General features: G+C 40.0%; 1 protein-coding gene across 7 annotated transcripts in view; it reads right to left on the reverse strand.

The window, feature by feature from the left end:
* The window catches only part of TUB (TUB bipartite transcription factor), a 76,700-nt gene that overhangs the window by 37,877 nt on the left and 17,080 nt on the right, over positions 1–21,743 (reverse strand). For all 7 annotated transcript variants that reach the window (XM_019006917.2, XM_019006918.2, XM_019006919.2 and 4 more), the window contains exons 2-3: positions 9,961–10,012; positions 8,465–8,627 (exon numbers count right to left, since the gene is read on the reverse strand). In XM_019006917.2, the coding sequence (XP_018862462.1) occupies positions 8,465–8,627; positions 9,961–10,012 (215 nt within the window). The remainder of the gene's footprint in view (positions 1–8,464; positions 8,628–9,960; positions 10,013–21,743) is intronic.

The raw sequence follows: 21,743 nt of genomic DNA on the forward strand, positions 1-21,743 counted from the left end.
TTTAAAGTACTACCTCTATAATAAATCCAAATTTAATCCCAACATGCCATCTCCACCACAAAACCATCTCATTCTGAGCTTTAAGCTATTTGGCTAAGGCTCACCCACTCATGTTTTCTCTGGTGTTGTCTGCAGACACCAAAGAAAGTTTGCTTTCTGTACAAATTCAGTTCAGGGCAGTTCAAGGTTATATCCTTGCATTTAGGCAAGCTCCTGTCAACAGGCCAACCAGGATTTGGATCCTTGCAGCCTGCAAAACCAAAGGGACAGGTCTGTGAACTTCCCCTGCTCAGCTGGTCCAGCAGGCTTGGATATGGAGCAAAGTAAAAAAATCCTGTTTTCTGTTTCCAGTGCTTTCTCCTGCCCTGGAGAGATGGAAGAAGGACCATTTCAGAGCCCAGTATACTCACTCTGCAGCTGGTCATTAGCATGTGCTGCTTTGAACTGCTCAAGCCAGCATTCCTTCCAGGCTGCCTTTGTGGAGATGAAGCAAGTCAGAGAGGCAGTGTTTATCCCCAGCCACGTTGTCAGGGGATCAAATGTCTTCCCCTCTGCCCTCTACTGCATCTTTGGATCATTGTCTAACAGACTGACAAGAATTTCCCTTCTCAGCAGGATGAAAACCTCGAGGTTAACTCTAGCCTACAATCTCCACAAGCTCTAGATAGCCCCATAAAACCACTTACAGCTTCCTGCAAGAAATCCTGAATAAGGAAAATGAGGTAAACTGGCTGCCTAAATAATATTCACTGATACTACAATATGATTACATTCTTTGCTGGACATCAAAAAGTTAAAAACAATGATAGGCAGCACCAGAGGATAAATAAATTAAGAACCTTAAATGCAGCTATATGGGGATGAAATTTCAAAGGCTGTCACTCAAAAATGCATTAATTTCTGTTCAGCTACCCATTTAGGTGGCTTTAAAAATCCCTACTGACATTATCTTAAATAGTAGGAGACTAGATTTGAAAATCTATCCTGATACTTCATATGCCCCACCCCAGGTTTTTTTCACTTAAAAAACCTAGAGATTTTCCCTTTCCATAAGAATTATTCATTTGTACTAGAATTTGCATTCAGACAAGAAAAAAATGGGGGAGAAAGTGCTGTAGTGAGTCAGCACTCCAAACAGAAAAATCCACTGGACTCTCAGACCTGGTATTTCATTCTAGCTTGAACTTAATAAATTGTAAAGAATAATTTTGAGCTAAATGCCAAGCTTACAAATAAAACAACTACATGACTTTAATTTCAGTATTATTCATCCATGTTCATTAAATCAAGCACTCACTACCAACCTCAATAGAGTATTTAAAAAGTAATTTTTGGGAGACAGAAGGGAGCACAGATTGCAATATCAGTTCAGGATCTGAGATGAAAAGAAAAGAGGAACAAACAGCAGTTTGTTAATATAATAGAGGTGTGTGTGTGGAAGGGCTTTGTCAAGGCAGACAAGGGCAGTGTCCCAGCTTTGCCTTGCACCACCAGCAGCCTAACTCAGAAAAGGGGAAAAAAGAAACCTCTCCATGAAGCAGTTCTGTGCTGGACAACACTGCAGGTTACAGGGATAAAGCTACAATGTGCAGCCCCATACGAGGATGCAGTTTGCAAGCATGTGAGTAAACTATGATGCAGACAAGTCAAGCTTTTTCAAATCTGTAAATTACCCGTATATATTTATATGAGTGAATGAAAATGTAAAACATGTCTTTCCATCTGGCCTTCATGGTGAGAAGTTCACACAGGAAATAAGTTTCAAAGTAGCATGAATGAAAATGCAGATTTCTTTTTGCCATTTGTATGACCATATTTCTTGATATGAGTGCTTGCACACTCTTATGATCTTAGAGGAAGAAAAAAAAATCTATGAATCATAACTTACCAATCTCTATCACATAAAAATGCCATGTGCTAAAGAAAAAAAGATGCTTTTGATCAGTACATTATGTGAAGAATGAAGTAAATGAAAAATTACAAAAAGAAAAACAATTCTAAAATTGTGCAGTCTGTCTGGAAACCTCCTTAAGCAGAAAGAGGCTGAACCACAAAATGAGGTATGTGAGGCGAGTATAAGGCAAATATTCATTCTATTTACCAACATCCTCTCAATAATAAAGTGAAACCCAGAATGAGCACCATGCAAAGAACCATGAACTACAATTCAGTTGAGATGTACCTTATTGGAAAGTGAACTGGTGTGAACTGGTTCTCCTTTTCTTACTGTTGCCTGAGATGCTCTTGTGTCTCACTGTAAGAATGGCTTGGTGCTTTTCTTTGTAAAGTTCTAGCCTTAGTCAATCTTGCTGCTTATTTGGGCTGTTGTTTATTATTATTTTATTTAATCAACTTAGATTCTGAACTGATCTAGTAATTCTACCATCATTTAAAAGACACTGGAGTCTATCAGAAATATTCTGACGATGGGGAAACCCACAATATTTTACAATGCAATGAAATATTTAGCTTTACATAGACCACACAAATAGTTAAATCCAAGGACCTAAATTAGAACAAGGACTTTGGTGTGTTAGTTACTGTTTAATCACATGCAAAGATTTGATTTCTGCTTTAAAATGCTTGTAATCAAAGGCATTACTTCTCCAGCTGGTAACTTACAGTCAGATTCCAGATTCCCAAAACCTTATTGCCAGTAAATTCTCTAAGGCTCCTTGCAGTTTATGCCTCTAATGGTGATGTGATGACCAAGCTGATGTTGCAGACCTGAAAATACTCAGAAGTGAAATGGAATGGTTTTTTAGTGCTCCAAAAAAAAAAGGAACCAATGTACCTGGAACTTGGTGCTGCTTAAGGACATTATTAAAAGATCATTGGTCTAAGAGTTCCGCAGAGAGAACAAGGGAAGGAATTAAATAAAAGATTCTTTTCTTCTTAACCCCCATGTACCTGCTGCCTAATCCTGGGTAGAGGAAAGGCAAAAGAAGCACATGGAGAGTTGACAGCACTGAACCAGACTTTGGGAAAGCAGGCTACTAATGAGGAAAGGTAAAATGATCTATGAGAAACCTAGGCCAGGAGGATTAAAGACGGTGATAAATTACATAATTACTTTGTGATACTGGAGCCTTGAGGGCAGGACTAGGCTTTAATTGAGCCTCCTTGGGGGTCCCACCCACAACCTGCCCATGGGCTTTCTTCCAGCTGAGCCCAGGGCTGTGCTGTAGGTGCTGCTTCCCAGCCCATCTCCTGGGAGCATCCTGGCACTGTAGGCAGCTCATCTGCCAGTGGAGAAATGTGCACTGCAGCATCTCCTTTCCACCCTGAGTGCTACCCTGGAGGGCCCTGGCTCATCCCTCACCACGGCTGGGACTGCAGGGAATCCTGCTGGCAGCTCTGCCTGTCCTGTCTGCAGCCTTTGGGATGGGACTGTCCCTGCCAGGGCATTCCCTGTGCTGGGGCCACCCTCACCTCCTGGCTCCTGAGACACTGCCCAGGACAGAAAACAGCTAAGTATGAAGTAGTAACTGAAAGTAAACACACTTTAAGTGGGACATTAAAGGGAAGAAAGGGGAGTTTCTCAGGCCATTTCCTCTAAACTTTCCTCCCAAATGCTGCAGTACCAAAAACCACAAAAAGACTTGTCAAGAAACACTTGCTACCCACTGCCCTCTGCTCCTTGCTGCTGGGTTAGTTTGTTTATTTTGGAAGTGCACTGGTGCAGTAAGGACTGCTGACAAACCAAAAAGATGCTTTAAAGATTAAGGTGAAGAGACTGCGGCTGAAATAAAGATTTCAGAATATATATGCTTATTGGAAGTTAAGTATTTTGCCCACATGATGTTTGGAGTGCTGCCTGATCTCTCAGTATTAACAGCCCTTTGCTCTTAATAGAACATTCCTTGCTATCTTCAAAAAATAAACTAATACCTACTCATTCCAAGGTCAGTGGAAAACAGGGATGGAAAGACACTCTTCTGATGAACAGGCAAATGAATGATTTTTGAAATGGTTAACCGATGTCATCTTTTAAAGCTGACAGCTTTGGATACTCATCAGAAAATTCTCTCTCATCACTCATGGTAAACAGCAGAATGACACGTCAAATTTAACAATCCAAAGCTATGAATTGTCATCAGAGATCTGTTTAACACACCACACAACCATTACATCTAGTGCTGCCAAATGTCAAAGGAGAAAAGTAAAAAAGTCATTCTGCCTTTTTACACATGGTTAATCTAAATCGCTAAATTGGAAGTTGCAATGAAAATTACTCTGAGAGTATCTAATTGAAAACATTTTTAATTTCAAGTCTTATAAAAAAAGCCACAGCTGCAACAAAGTATGGCAATATTAATGAAAGCATATCTGGCACTCATTCAAATCTCTGCCTTCCTCAGTGCTGTGAAAAGAAAAATCACTCCCCAATGGAAATTCACCATTTTTACAGAAGTAAAATCTCTGTAAAAATGAGCTTTCAGCATTTGCATTAAATGTAATTAAATAATATAATTAAATTGTTGCAGTAATTAGTGTATCTCTGCATGCTATTTGGCTCCAGGAATGCTCAGTATTTGCAATCCAGATTGAAAAGAAATGTACTTCTAGCAGAATTTTGCAATGTCAGTTCAGGCTAAAATGTTTGTTCAGGTTTTCAACAAATTTCACAAAATAAGCTGAGTAGAAATACATGAACACAAGCAAGCAGATATAACTGTGAGATATTACAGAACTGCAAGTAAAATTTTAAAGAAACTGTAAACAAACAGGTAGCAAAATGTCCTTATGAAGGACACTGAATCAAAAATAAACCAGAACACATGAAGAGAAGACAATATAAGTGATCTCTCCTACAAAGAAGGATTAAATTTCTTCCAGTGAATGAATGCCTTTGTTGTCTTTTATATAGAATATAAATTTAATAGCAATACAAAAAGTTGTTATTGGTTCTTAGGTGGCTGTTTATAATGATGAAATGGCAATTGAGCTGTGTTTGGTACTACGAGAGAGAGTGGCTTTAATGTAAACAGTCCCAACAAGAGCCATGGAACAACGTCATGGAAATCACTGGAAGGTTAGCTATTCCTTGAAATGGCAGGCAGATAAATGTAGGGCCTAACCCTACCTACCTGATCCACAGATGCTGATGACTGTGTTACCACTGGCTGGGACTCCAGCTCAAACTATCCCCTTACAGACCAGAATGCCAAGGAGTTTTTATCTCAAGTTGTTCTTTTCAGCCTAATTCATCTCAGTTCCCACAGATAACTTTCGTTGTTATTAGTTAGTTAGGCCTTATGTCAACAATAAAAGGGTTTTAAAAAGATATATTACATGCAAGTCATTTACAAGCTACAGTATCTGGGGACTTAAAGCAGGTGAAATATGGGCACAAATGAGAAGAAATGTTCTGTGTGGAGACTTGTGCATGGTGGATGCTGCAGAGCCACTTCCTCACTGGAAGAGCACCCATCTCCTTAAAAGTCTCATGGCACCCAGAGGAATTGCTAGCAACACTTGGCAGAGAACATAAATATCATTTTGTCCTACCAATGTGTCATTTCTCTGCCTTGAAGTCACCTAAGAAAAAAAAACATTGCGTTTCTGGGAATACACAATTAGCTTAACTAGCAAAATACGGTGTTCTACTCTATCTACCCACAAGTAGCTCACCAGGCTGATGTTCTATTCCAGAACAAGAATGACTGACTCTCTACTCCAAGCTCTGATAATTATTCTGGAATTAAATGAGTTTTTACTGCAGAGTAGAGTTGCCCATGAGGGAACCATTGCAGCACAGATAATGGCATCAGAATAATCAATGGCAGAGTATGAAGGAGAATTTCCCAGCACAGATAATGGCACCAGAATAAGCAATGGCAATGTATGAAGGAGAATTTCCCAGCACAGAAAGCCCAGCATCTGAGAATTGCTGAGATGTTATCTCTGACCTACTTTGCTCAAAGTACCATAGAGATATCTCCACACAGGCATCCAATTATTTGTTGAAATCAACAAGTACTTTTGTGCTACACAGAATTAATACAAGCTTGAAAGAGAGAGGAGAGCAGGATGATAGGTGGAAAGAAGTGTTCTTTCTGTAGCATTTGCTAGCACAGGAATTGATTTCACAAACATGCTCATCCAAGCAGTGTAGTTCATTCAGCAGAGCATCAACTCCCATCAAAGAGTCATTCTTAGCTTGGAATCAGCATGCCCATAACAGCAACAAATGAACGGAAAAGAGCAGAATAGTTCTTTAGAAACAGCCCAGCTGTCTCGTGCATCCGACACTGCCACATACAAATGTTTTCATTGAAGGGGGGTGGAAAAAAAAATGCCAGCCCTGAAGCTCAATGCCACAGTTAAAAATGGTCATCAAACCCCAAAATTTACCATGCAAACTGAAGACATTAAGCACATTCCCAGAGAAGGCCACACCATAAAAAGGACACTTTTAAAGTTCTTAGAATATTTTCAAAAGCAACGTGCCTAACAAAAGATTTTACAAGGCAATAAAACACCCTGCTAGGTAATTAAATTCTTCTAAGCTGGCTCTTGCAAACTGGATGGTTTATTACAAGGAGAGCTGTCCCAAGGGATTAACAAATGTCATGTTGAATATGAGAAACATTATATTTCTTTGCTTCTTTGAAACCTTGTGAAACATTAAAAGGGTTTGAGAGACAAATTTAGAACAAACTGATTTAGGGAGAATAAATCCTAAATATTCCAGTGAATGGTGTGGTGTAATATGACAGGAAGGGTCACTTTTACCTTAAGAGCACAGTTAATCTCACTTACAGTGAGAAAGAACACTCTGGTGCAAATTGGTGTAAAATTTAGCTCAGTCAGTGCATATATGAAATTTGTTACCAATTATGGGATGATAATGTCTTTTCCTCTGATTTGTGAAAATTAAAACCTTGATCAGCTGACAGTATAAGGGGTTCTGTGGCTTAGGCTAGAAAGAAATATAGTTTAATCTTAAAAAATGGCATCCCAGACCCTGAGAAACAGTAAAGATAAATATTACTGATGTTTTTAGTAGTTATTAGAAAAAAAAATTAAAATAATACTGTTGAAAAAATAGTTCTCCGTCTGAAACCACTTATGGTATCCTATTTGCCTGCAGAAAGAAGATTAAAAAGGCCCATTATTACCAAAACCTCAACATTTAAACAATGCAATTTCCAGATAGTAACAGTAAATTCTGCAGCTTTAATCAGCTAAAAATTTCAACCAACTGCTAACACCAGCAGGAGGAAAGACTGAAACCTGCACTTCTCAGAGCAGGATTTGTTAGTCTACTAAACACCCACCTTGTTCCTGTGGAAAAACAAGACCACCAAAAAATAAAACAGAGAGACAAAAAGTACAGCACTTTTACAAAGCGGAGTAAACCTGACAGAAATTTGAACTGAATGCTGGGTTAAGTTTTTGTTTGTATAAGAGTAAGATACTAATTTTTCTTTTTTTGCTATTTAAACAGAGTTAGATTTTCAAAGGCATCTTAAGATTTAATGTGTAAACCTCAAAACCTAAGTACCCTGCCACCTAACACTATTCCCAACCAGAAAGCTGCCAACTGCATTCTTAATCAATATCAGCAGATTTCAGCTCCTGTCCCACAAACTCATCAATAATCAGGAAGGAAACCTTTTACTATTGAAGCTAATGAATCCCTTATGAATTACATTCAACTTGATGATTTGCAAAACAAGGAAACTGGAAGTTTTCTGCTCTCTATATATCTTGGAGGTGTTATCAACCTGGAATGGTATCTACAAGAGTCAAATTTTGGACAAGGAAGCTGCCCCTTAGGAAATCCTAAGGAAAAGTATGCCCATACAATCTTTAGAGAGCCAAAAAGCATAGGCCATGTGAGGACAGAGCTAAATAATGCCTGGTTTCCCTGGGATTTATTTCTGATTATTAAGGTCTTTAAAAAGAAATGGCATTGTAACTTTTTTCCCCTGTGGGTGTGACACCTGAAGTGACTGTCCCTACTTGGTACTGTAATCTTTAATATGAGAAGACACTGTACAAATTTGAAATGTTCTTCTCTACCTGTTTTAATGGACCGTGCAGAAACACAGTATCTTCAAAATTACTATATTCAGTCCTAGCTGAACTTAGTTAATAGGTTTCAAATTTATCATTACCACTGTCAGGCTAATGTAAAATTACATTCAGAGGGATATTCAGAGTGGAACCCATCAGCTTTATTTAGTAGGAACCAAGGCTGAAGACACTTAAAGAGCCATGGCAGAAGGGACAAGCTGTCTCTTTCCCAGCTCAGCACTGAAATGCAGCTAGTTACCTTGCTCCCTCCTGTTAGGCTGCAATTGCAAGTTCTGATGGTTTTATCCCCAAACACAAGTGAAGGATATCAACATTTTACTAAAACACACAAAACGAGAGTCTTTGTTCCCTTGAGCATAAAATGAGCACCCCAGTAGGACTCTCAGCAAATACACCTGCAAGAGGTGACATTGTGTACCATGATAGATGGTGCTGCTGTTGCTGTTGAGATAGGATTCCACCAGCGGGGCCTGCTCCTCCGAATGTTTCGTCCTGCGCGTCCTTGCCCGGCTGTCCACGTTGGACTGAACCATCAGTGGCTCCTGGCGCTTCTTTTTCTGCTTCTGTTCCAGCAGTGCTCTCTGGAGAAAACACAGAGAAAAAGCATCTGTTACTGGACTCCAAACAGCAGCAACCTTTGATGGAAAACAATGGCCAGCTTTACACCTTCCCCGGCTTTACAGCGGCGCAGTTGGCAAGGGGGAGATTGGGATGGCGGGGTACAGGAAATCTTTCCAAAAAACCACAACCAATCCACTGCTGAAACACCTTCTGCTGAAAACAGCAAATAATTAAAATACATCTTTCGGAGCAGCCCACCAGCTGTCAGAGCTTGCTTGGAAATAACCCTTGGGAAAACAAGAGTGTGAGAATACTGGCTGTGAAGCAATGGGAGGGTAAGCAAGGGCACGAGGCAGAGATGCCAATTTCAGTTTCTGTAAATTAAAAGCAGGTAATTGCAAACTAGAATCGAGTGATAATACTGGACACGAGCCTAATTTAACAGTTATAATAGATGAACTTTAATTAAACACTTAAATTTCTCAGCTAGACCTGCTTAAAACTGAAACCTTCGGCATCCAGTGGCACCATAGGGACCTTATTCGAGCCCTCTTCCACAACCTCAGTGAACTGAACTGTTAATTTCACTTATCTATTACTTTACCATTTCCTTGCTTCTATACAGTGATGTTTTAGCTTCCAGAAAGGAGATGCAATAAAACTGAGGAATAAAGATGGAGAGTGAACTCATTCAGCTCCCTAAGTTGTGTTAATACCTCAACACGACTCCAAGATAATCAGAATTAAGTACAGGATCATGGCATAAACAGTACTTGAATTTGAAAATGAGAGGCTGGTAGATACGCAAGCTGATGAAATAGTGGCAATAGAAAAGGATAAAAATAAACTCACAAGGTTTAACTATAAAAATGACAACATTTCTTGAGAAGGGAGCCACAGAAATCAAAGTAAAAGCGGAAATCTCAACTTGCATTAAAACTTGATGACACAATTCCCTCAGATTTCATGCATGGGGCTCTGACTCCCTTGTACAGTCAGAAAATAGGCAACATAGCACACAGTGCCACTAGGTTACAGCCACAGGAGCTAAATCCACTGAATAAAAACTTTGTGGCTATCCTCTGTTGGCTGGAGTGCCTGTTCCATCCATGGGGTAACAAATACATTGTACAACAGCTTAAAATGAGTCCAAGGCAGTGGGAATCACTCAAACCACAGTCAGAAGACAAATTTTAATGCAAGTTAGACTTGTGGGTTAACTTTAGTCTCCACAGATCTCTCTCTCTTCTGCATCCCCCAATCAGAGGACAAATTTTCTATCAACTATCAGTGTTTTCATTACTCCAGGATTCAGACTTCAGGGAGCAAGAAGGTCCTCCTCCAAAATCTTACCTGTCTGTCAAGCTTCTGCTGACGCAGGCTGCTCCCCTCATCATCCAGAACACTGCAAAGACAAAGAGTACATAATTGGAACAAATTTACCACTCAAAACAACATCTAACAGCGCCCAGTGAAGGAAACTCTCACAGGAGTCATACACAGAAAACTCCTACTGTGTTCCATGGAAGTTTGCTTGCCCTAACTAAAAAACTTTGTGTCAGAAGATTTAAATGCAGTCCATGTAAAATTGCAAAACTCCGGCTCACACAAACTCCAACAAAAATCAGGCAGCTCAAAAAGAAATGCAAAATCCACTGTCTACAGCTTGGTTTATTTTCCATGCTCTTCTAATGCAAAACATCAATGCATACAGCAGTGAAAATGAAAATTTGCATATAAAGCCTAGAAAAAGGGAGGAGTGTAAGTGAACTGCTTAGCAACTCAGCTGTATTTAAAATTATGGTAGGAAAATTAACTGCCTCATCTTTTGCACACTGAAAACCATAATTTACTCCTGAATATCTGAGAAGTCACATACTTCAGCATTCAGAGGTAGGCAAGATAAACAGCATTGCTCAGTGCCATATTTCTCTCTGCTAATTGTTGCTTGTTGGGAGATTAGCTCATGTGCATTCAATCACTTTCATTAATTAGATATTAAAGACTGGCATTGAAATCAAAAAGTTATTTTTGTGAAGCATTTTATCAAACTACTGACTAAGCTTTATTTTTCTGGAGAACAAAGGTCTCTATTGTAAGAACACTATAGTTAAACATTGAACACAGATAATTGAACCTTTTGAATCTTTTAAATGCTAATATGTCATCTACAAGGAAAATACTGCTATAGAACAAAAACAATAGCCTCTTACAAGGTAAATTAATTTTCTCCTACAATACACTTTTATTAAATGTTAGCCCCTTCTCTTATATCACTCTTAAACAAAAAGAACGAAAAGAAAATCCAGGACAAACAAACCTGGATTCTGACCTACATACAAACCAACAATATTGCAACAGAAACTGCATAAAAAATGTGAATCTTCTGTATTAATTCACAATCTTTAGGAGACAGTAACATTGCAGTAGAGTTAGAAGAGCCAATAAAGGCATGCAGAATGCCACCTTTCCAATGCCAGCATTTTCAAAGACCTATAATTAAGTGTTCCTGGTAGCATCAGCCTTTTACAATTTTTCTTAGGTTATATGCTACAAAAGGCTGATGTTCCACAGATTGCAACTGTGCTGTCCAAGTACCTCAGGTATGAAATTACCATCTCTTGTAAAAGTAATGCATTACCCATAGTCCACAAAAAAGGTTAAAGAAAAAAAACCCTCACACTCATAAAAATGTTCTGCTTTACACCAAGCATTCTTTATTTTCTAAGTTAGAGAAGTTATAAAAGGAAGACACACATTCCTCCATGGTATACAATACCAGGTTTGCAGAAGAGTGTTTCACTACAACTGCAGCAGTATTAGCTCCACTGCCAGAAAGTACAACTACCTTAATGGAGATTTTTCAATGGCCAAACAATTGAATAAAAGATGCCTGAATGTGAAGTTTCAGGCTCAATGGCCTGAAGAAATCCAACTCATTTCAGACAATACTTTAAAAAGAGCCAAAACCATGTAATGATGCTAATAGAGCCCCCAAGAACTGCAGAGGCAGCAATGCATCCATGTCCTGGCACGACACACTGCACGGAACAAGGGGGCAGGAAAATGTCCTGTGCCTGTGGGAAACCACAACAAAGCAAATTCAGGTTCAGGCACAGCTCCTTTATGTCTCTTAATGCCTGACTCCAGCACAGTAAGCATGGCAGTTTAAATAACACCAACCAGCAAACCCCCGTCAGAGAATGGTGTGATTTGCATTCAGCATTCCAGGAATGCAAAGCAACTATCAGATACACAGAGGACTGCCAAAAAAAAAATATAAAACTCCATCCAAAAATTATGGATGTTGCAATGCTAAAACACCTCTCCACATTGCCATTCTTACTGCAAGACTTTTTCTTTTAAACCTTCTGAATATACAACCAAAGCTGAGACTGAGAGCAGCATGTCTTGAAAACCAGCTGACAATGTCATTGTTACAAAACATTCATGTTTTATAAAGTTCTGAGTAGTTTTCCACAAACTGTTTTCAGGCATGCATTAATGACAAGCCTTGCATTTAACATTCAACAAATAAAACTGAATTCCAGCTTCCTTCACTGACAGGATTTGGTTGCTTCAACAATCCTCTCTCCCTCCAGGATGCTGGACTGGTATGAGAATGCCTTGCCCCCACCAGGTAGCCACACCACTCTTCTGAATCCTTCACAGGATAATGTTAAAAAAGGTCTTATTTCCACCAAGTCTATCTATTTTAACAGTTACTCAGTTCCAGTATCACTGGAAAGCTGCAGTTCTGTCCTTTCTTCATGTCTAATAACACTTATGCAACTCCAAATACAAAAAGGGTTCAGTTTAGCCTATATATTCTTCTGCTACAACAACAGAGCACTCCAGTTTCAGACTGCACTTTGTCAGTGTTTTCTGCAGAACTACTGGACCTTGGAGCTGCTGACCAGCAGCCAACATTTCACATTCCCCAATTTCCAATGGACAAAGTCCACTGAAACTGGGTGACTTCCAAGATATGCCATTAAGGGAAATCAGGGTTTAAACACATGCATGCATAAATAAGTAAATACATAAATAATATCAGCTCTGTTTCCATAGCAATTCCATCAGGCCCTCGCTCTTGCTCCGTTGAAAAACATCTGCAGCAGACTCTGAGATGAGGTGTGTGAGTGCCACTGACCCCTTTCCTCACACTTCAGTGAGGAAATCCTTGCAGAGATTTAGCAGAACATCTCACCACAGCATCTGGCAGTCCGTACATTGTGTTGGATGCTCCAGGGTCCGAGAGCTGAAATCCAGCTCTGGATTTCTGCCTTTTATTTCTTTGGAAAACACAAAAGTGTGTGAGCAGAAGCACAGCCTTTGCCCTTCCTGGTCTTTCAGAAGAGCAGGAATCCATTGCTCATCTCTCTGCAAGGGTTGTGCACGTGGTGAGAACCCAGCCTGTCCTGCCCAGTTTTTTGTTGCACTCTGGTCCAAATAACTGGGGATGGTCAGAAACTAAAGGCTCAGTACAGCAGAAAAACTGTGACTGAAAGATGGCAGAAAATAATCTCAGAGAGAGAGAGAGGCTGTTAGAACAATCATGCCTACATGTTTGATGTGATGCTAGAAAATCCCAGGAGCAGCATGAAACTCTGTCAGATTTAATAGAGAAATATAACTTTATAATTCATGAAAATTGAATTATTGAAGAGCATGCATACATATTAGCAATCTGCTCAGCATGCTGAAGTATCCTGAAAATCCAGTAAGATTCATTTTTACTCCTATTTGATCAAGGATCGTGCATCTGCCTGGCATCTTGGCTATGGCTCTGACCCACTTAAAAGAAAAAGCAATTTTACACTATACATAATATTGTAAACAGCCCTTCAGCTCTGCAGTAATAGTCTAGTCCAAATCCAGCTGACAAAACAGAGCTTGTACAGATTTCCTTGCAGGTTCAGTGAAAAACCATCCTTCTACACCCAACTTGAACAATCCACCCATTAGAATTTACTAGTGCAGGGTTTAAGAAGTCAAGCCTGTAGCTACTTGCTGTAAAGATGCATACTAGTTGCTTGGACCAAGGCCCACAGAGACTTAAGTTATCTTTAGATAGCATTATTTTCAAATTAAATTACAACATTTGATTCAAACATCTCAATTCCTGTTTTTTAAAGGAAAAAACATTAAAAGTGAAATCACATTTTAGTCAAAGTATTACTTTTCCTATCACCCTTTTAAGACACAAAATCTATTTTACAGAAACAGTTTCAACATAAATTCAATTTATAGTAAGCCAGGCTTACCAAAGTGCTGCATGTCATAACAAAGATGAAAACATATGAAAGAATTCTAGTATTCTAAGCTTTTTATAATCTCTATTCTTTAAAAAACATTTAAAAAGAAACCCAAGGCCAATCAGGTTTTAAGGATGAAACTTCATGATCACAGAAAGCTCCACACTTCACTGCTGAGATGAAGGCAGAAGATTCTGTAAGTCAATATCTTGCTACATTTTACTGTAATTCTAAATGGGGTGATTTCAGTTAAAGTAAAATCAGAAAAGAATTCAAATAACACTTTTCACAGCTAGTATTTCGCCTTTGCTCTTTGAAAATGCAAAGTGCTTGTATTTCAAGAAGTCATTGCAAGAAAAAACAATTAAGAAGAAATGTTTCTAATTAGAATGTCCAAGATGCATGAAGTCACTGATTTTATTTAAGGGTTTTTTTAAATTACAAAATCTGCCACAGTAAAGCAGCTCTATTGTTTCTGCCTGATGAACAAAGCAATGCTTTTGTTCCTTCCTGACACAGCTTCATGAAGGAACATTTTCCATGTTTAATAACTTTTTTACCAGGACAAAGGTCTAAAATCTCACCTAGCACATCTCTGTAGCCCAGCACTAAATGCATCAAAAAATTCAGCTGATCAAACAAGCAGACTCATACTACCACTAAACTTCAACACACTGTTTAAGAAGTGTCACCCTTGCATTTTCTCTTTCTGTTGCTTTATATTACTAACAGCAGCATTCAAAAGCTCTGTGTGAAATCAGGGACCTTTGCACAAGCAAAATGAATATACATAGGCAGAGAAAATTCCTGAAACAAACAGCTCACATTATAAAAAGATGAAGAATTGGATAAGAAATTGATCCTCCCTCTTAGAACACTGAATCAGAAGCAAATGGAAAATTAGAGGTGGTATTTTAATCTTGAATTTCTTCTGCCATATTGTGAGCTGCAATTCAGAAACAATGGATGATCAAACCAGATAGAAGGAAAAAAACCACACCATACCAGACTAATCTCCAAGATCACTCAGATCTTTTTTATGCAATCCTGTGAAGAAAGCTGCTATGTTGCTGTGTCAAGACAAACAGGTTATAGGATCCTTAAGAGCACAAGAGACTCAAAAGACCAAGAATGTGTGTAATGTGTCATTTGAACATTAGTCTCCAAAAACACAGGAAATAAAATTCCTGTAAAGAGATAGCACTTGGCTGACTGGATACCATCTGTCATATTCACCCAATTACACTTCTCTGTAATCTCTCTAAAGTCTCTGTAGTTCCATAAAGCCCAACTGCTCTGGATAATGGTACTGTTAAGTCCTTAAGAACGAGCTTTCCCGCAGCACTGATGAAATACTACTCTAAAAGCCCATTAACAAGGTCAGGGACCTGCAAGCTGAAGTCATGCTCCTGGGGGGAATGGCACACTTTTAGGTTCCTCAAACGAGTGAAATTCAACCAATTCCTAAGCAGTGAAGTCGGCAAAAATGCCAACACCTGCAAGCCCCCACATAAAACAAGGTCTGCTGCCCCACAAATGCCGTATGCTGAGCACGCCAGAAGCCACTGGGAGAACATTATTGTATCAGGCACATAGGCTAATCAAAGACTTACAAATGAGACAAAGCACTGTGAAAGACTGCAAGGGCTCTCCTCATGCTAGGAATCATCAAGGCTTTCTGACCCTAAAGCAGCTGCTCAGTCGCCTGATTTAGAGTAAAACCTGCAGCTACTGTCTTTACAGTAAAATGAGTGACTGCTTTCCTGGGCCTCCTAAGCGAGCAGAAGTCTGGATACTGAGGAGCAGCTCAAGGACATTCAATATTATTTTGCCCTTCTACTGCAACAGCAGCTCTTGGATTTGTCCCACTCCACGTTCAGGGGACAGAGAAGGCAACAACCTACCCTTACAGGGCAGCTCTCAGTCGCCACTGAACTGACCAGGAAAGTACAGACACCAGAAGCTCCTGCAGAAATGGAAATTGCATTTCTTTAGGCAAATCTTCAGAGGAATAAAGTATTTCACTGTGAATCTCACATAATAAAAAAAAAAAAAGCATGCCAGTCCAGGAGTACAGCATCACTTCTTCTGCCCGTGCAGAAGACCCTTAAAAAGACTGAAAATAATACAGGAAAAGGACAGGAAAAAAAGGCAGAAACATGAAACAGATATTTGTATGAGAAGTATCAGCACCAAGCCAGCCACAAAACAGAAGATGCAGAGGATCATACACTGTGCTGAGGATCCAAATGGCACTAAAAGCAACGCCTGCAGGGCAGATGGTTGATAGCAGACTGCATTTGTAGTTGCACAAATAATTACAGAACCAAAAGCTTTATTTTCTTCTCAAATCCTGGATGGCAAACTAGTTTAAAAATCAGCAAATTAATGAGACCTTCTTGAAAGGTTGTTGGTACTATTTGCTCCAATAAGGTTTATCTAAATGTCCTTTGTACATTGAGATCTATGACACTCATTATGTCTGGCAACAGTTCCACTGATTAACTGAGAGCAAATGCAACAACAGGAACGCATTCATAATTTCTTTTCTTAATTCCATGTAGATAATTGTTAAGATTAACTCCAGCCAAATCCTCAGCATGGCCACACAATTGCCAGAGATCAGGTTGGGAAAGCTAAAGCCCTGACAGAATTAAATCTGCCCAGAAATGTGAAGGACAACAACACAAGCTTCTGTAAGTGCATTGCTCAGTAAAAGAAGGCTGGGGAATATATGTGCCCTCTCCAGAAGGAAACAGAAGACCTGCTTACCTGGGACATGGAGAGAGCTGAGGTACTCGATGACTTTTTTGACTCAGACTTCACTAGGAAGTGGCTCCAGCCACACAGCCTGAGTGCAGAAGGAAAAGGCAGGGACTAGGAGAATGGAGCACTGCTCTCCATAGGAGAAGGCCAGGTTTGAGACCACCTAAAGCACCTGGAGGTGTAGGAGTCCATGGCACCTGAGAGATGCATCTGTGGGATGTCCCAAGGGAATTGGAAGAAGGAGTAGCTGAGCCACTACCCATTATACTTGAGAAGATGTGGCAGTCCAGGCCACATCTACTGAAAGAATATTGAACTCATATTCAATATTCAACTTCATATTGAAGTCAGGCACATGGAAAATGAGGACATGATTAGTGACAGCAAAAATAGCTACACTAAGGGCAGATCATGCCCATATGAAATATCTGGTGGCCTGCTATGACAGGGCTACAGCAGTGGTGGATGAGGGAAGTGACACAGATGTCATCTACCTGAACTTTTGCAAAGCATTTCACACATTCTTGCACAACATCCTTGTCTCTAAACTGCAGTGGCATGGATTTAACAGATGGAGTCCTCAGTGGATGAAGAACTGGTTTGATGGTCACACAGAGTCATGGTCAAGGGGGTTTGGTATCCCAGTGGAGACCAGTCAGGAGTGGCACTCCCAGGGGTCAGTACTGGGACTCGTGCTGCTGTTGCTGACACGGACAGTGGGATCAAGGACGCCCTCAGTAAATTTGCCAGCACCAAGCTGTGTGGTGTGGTGACACACTGAAGGGAAGGGATGCCATCCCAAGGGACCCTGACAGCCTGGAGAGGTGGGGCTGTGTCAACCTCATGAGGTTAAATAAGGCCAAGGGCAAGGTCCTGCAGCTAGGTTGGGGCACACACACAGGCTGGGAGGAGAAAGGATTGGGCAGCCCTGGGGAGAAGCATTTGGGGACTGACAGTTGATGGGAAGCTCAACAGGGCCCAGCAATGTGAGCTGTCATCCCAGAAAGCCAAATGTGTCCCGGGCAGCATCAAAAGCAGCGTGGACAGCAGGGTGAGGGAAGGGATTCCCCCACTATTCAGCACTCCTGAGACCTCACCTGTGTCCAGGTCTGGGGCCCACAACGTAAGAAGCATGTGGACCTGTTGGAGCAAGTCCAGATGAAGGCCAAAAAGAGGATGAGAGAAATGAAGCACCCTCCTATAAGGAAAGGCTGAGAGAGTTGGAGTTGCTCAGCCTGGAGAGGGTTCAGGGGAGACCTTGTTGTGGCATTCCAGTGCCTGAATGGAGCCTACAAGAAAAATGGAGAGGGATGTTTTACAAGGGCATGTAGTAACAGGACAAGGGGGAATGGCTACAAACCAAGAGTCAGATTAGATTGGATATTGGGAAAAACATTTTTATTGTTTGGGTGCTGAGGCACTGGCACAGGTTGCCCAAAGAAGGTGTGGATACCCCATCCCTGGCAGTGCTCAAGGCCAGGCTGGGTGGAGCTTTGAGCAACCTGGTCTAGTGGAAAATGTCCCTACCCATGGCAGGGGAGTTGGAATGAGATGATCTCTAAGCTCCCTTCTGACCCAAACCATTTTATGATTCCATAACAGCATTTTGGTCTGTTTTAATTATAACAGTTCATCAAAATAGATTTCCAATTGTTACGACTTTAGGGGTATATGAAACCAACTGCAATTGTAGAAATCAAATCTTCTAAATGTTCCACTTAGACTAAGATCTTGAAAAGCCCATAAGAGTCAGATAAAATATATTGTTAGATGGGTGTATTACAGGATATATAGAAACAAACACTGACCATTCTTGAACAAATAACCCAAGAGACTCTCAGTGCTGAAGGGAACAACAGGAGCTCTGCAGATACTTCAGATATGCTTTGAAGTAACGAGATCCAGCTTTGAGTTAAATCAGAACAAAACTGTAGTCATAGAGAAAAAGAAACTACAGTTTAAGATCTAAAATGCCTAGGCTGACAGCATTCAGTGAGGATGATAAGAAGCCAGGAAAAGATCTAGTGAGATGAAAACCAAAACTATTCCCTACAGCACATTGCATGTTTTAAATAACTGAACTACAGGGCTGCCACTACTGCCCTGGAAAGATCAGTTGAACTAATATTTGTACAGATTCATTCTCTGCAATTACACAGAACTGAACAAGATAGCATATGGCAGTAAAATGCAGGTAATGAAAATATCACCTACTGGATAGAGCTGGGTTATTTCTCACCCTCCCTCAACGCACACAAACTCTGAACACAATGTCAGAGAAGGAATCTAAGTCCCAAAAGAGAGAGGTGAATTTAATAAACATGAATGATGGAGCAGTAAAACACAATAGCCTTTGGGTGATCTATGCTTAAATTGTATTTAAAGTAGTTTGACGAGAAGTACCTGAATAGGAGCAAATTGGGAAGAAAAAAAAAACCCTGCTGTGACCTGGAGACACACTACCTGCAATGCAGATGGATCCAGATGACAAATGGCATGACTTTCAGGAAGTGCCTTTATTGAAAACCCATCGCTGCCAGCCACTGGAAAGATCCTGCCCTAGCAGCCAGGTTTCTCTCTCAGTACCAACACCCAGCTAATCTCAGTTGTTAAAACAGTAAAATATATGCACAAACAAAACAAACCCCTTAAAGTACAAAGCATCCAACCACAACAAACAGTAAATTAAACAAGCAGAAACTAGGGAAAAGTATTGTTTGGATAAGGAGACTGCACTTACACATACATACACTGCAGAATGAGAGCTCTCTGCCTGGTCCACAATGATTCTCCCATTCCATTACTGCTGGCCAGGTAAAAAGGTACTAGAACAGACCTCTGCTTTTTTGATGTGGAAGACACTGTTAGCCACTGTGATGAAGAGAAAACCTGCACAAGATGACTGCTGGCTCCTTTCCCTCCCTGTCCTATACCTGTTCTATGAAACGTGGGTTTGTCCAGTTGGCAGCTACTGGGCCTATTTTACATCAAACAGTACAACCTTCCAAGACACCTGTAAAATAAGAGTAACAAACAAGTCTTAACTCCTCCTGGAAACACCTTTGTGAAGCAAGAATGAAGCCTCACAGGTACAGTAATTAACCTAGAAACAATGCTGGCCTTTAAAATAATGGCATAATCGTGAAATGTTTAACAAACAAAATACTGATGCCAAGGATAGGGTCACTGCTGCAGGTGCTCAGTGAGGTTTCTCCCTGCAGTGGGTGTGCAAACACAGGCATGAATACGTAGATCAAACATGCTGCTGATGAAATGGATTCTATTTGAGCTAATTCACTAAGGCAGCAAAGTATTAACAGATCCCACTGCCTGTGTATGTGTTTAGGACAGGGGTGGGAAAAGTTGGAGTTGTGTTTACTGGAATTTTAAACAGTAAAATTAAAGAATAAAAGAAGGAAAAATAGGAGAAATAGTAAAATTAAGCTATTAATTTATTGAAAATGTGAAGGTGAAAAGAGACTACCTAATGTACCTTTGCTGCTCTAACAATCAAAACTGAACAAAAATACAGTAAGAATTGTAACTCTGACAGATGCTAGTGAATTGAAACAGGCAAACTCCCTTTTCCTTTTTACAGGTGGTTTTACAGTTTCTATGGAGTACAGTTTCCAAGGGAAGACATGTCATTTCATGATAAATACTAACCGTGAAACAAAATATTTTGTCACTTTCCACCCCCCCCACATACTATCTTTATAATCCAACCTAGTACTCTTTTGCTGGAACTGAGGAAGGCAGGTTTTTCATTTTGGTTTCAGTTCTTTCTCTGTACTATCTTCTATACTAGCAGCAAATACTGACAATCCTGGACAGCATTTTCAGAGGAAAATGAGTTTGTCAGATCCTGGTGCCTAAGTACATGATATGGATTTCAAGACTGGCAAGATGTTGATGGCTGTCAAATGCAGCAAACACCATTTGGCCTCTATTTTGTTCCCTACAATGAAAACAAAGTCATTATTTCTAACAGCACTTTATCTAGATGAGGTATTCCATTCAGCCTGATCTTCATACCTGGGCCCTGAATCCCTAAAACCATGAATTCAATCTCATGAGAATGTTGCCACTAACTTCACATTGCACAAAAAGATGCATATGTATAAATCCCTTCAGGCTTGTGTTTTTAATTATAACCTCCTGAAGACAGAGGATTGCTTTCACAGTGTGCATTCACAGTGCCTGCTCAGAAAGAGACTCTCAGATTTTGATAAATCTTAGAAAACCATAGTAATAATAAGGGTGGGATGCTGATTTTCCTCCCCCCCTCCGGCCCCCACCCCTTTTTATTTTTTTGTGAGACATAGGTATTCAATCCTGGCAATGTCTACAGCATTCAAAGATAATTTCAAAACAAGTTACATATTTAATCTTCCAATTTATCAGTTCCCTGTGTGAAGATGATCCTGTGAGTAAACAACCTGAAGAGCATTGTTCTCCATTTCAAAACCAAGCTAATCCCTTTCCTTTGCTTCTGTGTGCAACCAAGTGTGGTAAATGGAATCTACTCTCAAGACCTAAGAAGCAGCAGAAAAACTTTACAACACAGTCAGAATTTGCTGCAGCTGTGAACCCACCTTGTTTGTGTACAGTGAAAGCAAATTTTCTAGCTCTGTTTTCCAATGTGTCCTTTAAAGGCCCCTTCCAACATTATTGGAACACATTTCAGCTTTTCTTTCCTTTTGTTAAATGCTTTTCTCCACATCTGTGAGTAACTCCCAGCCAAGGGAGTTTACTTTCTCTAGTAAAAATAACTGTAGAGAGAAAATAAACAGGAGGGCAAAAACGTAACATGGGATAATATTACACAGAATCACATGTCATAGGTTGCCATAGGAAAAGGAACAAATAGTACTTCTTGACACATTTGGGGAAAAAACCTATCTTCTCCTGTTCAACCCATATTTATATATTCTGGTTATACTTTATTTAACCCCAAATATGCTGGCCTGTTTCAAACTGAAGAAAATAAAGCTCTTTTAATAGCAAAATGCACTCACTACATTTACAAGTACTTGGAAGTGTCACATCAAGTAACAGTCTCGGTATTCTTATGCAGCACACCACTTCTTGTAGCATGCTAAGATATGTACA

Source organism: Parus major, chromosome 5, assembly GCF_001522545.3.
Source record: "Parus major isolate Abel chromosome 5, Parus_major1.1, whole genome shotgun sequence".
Lineage (NCBI taxonomy): Eukaryota > Metazoa > Chordata > Aves > Passeriformes > Paridae > Parus > Parus major.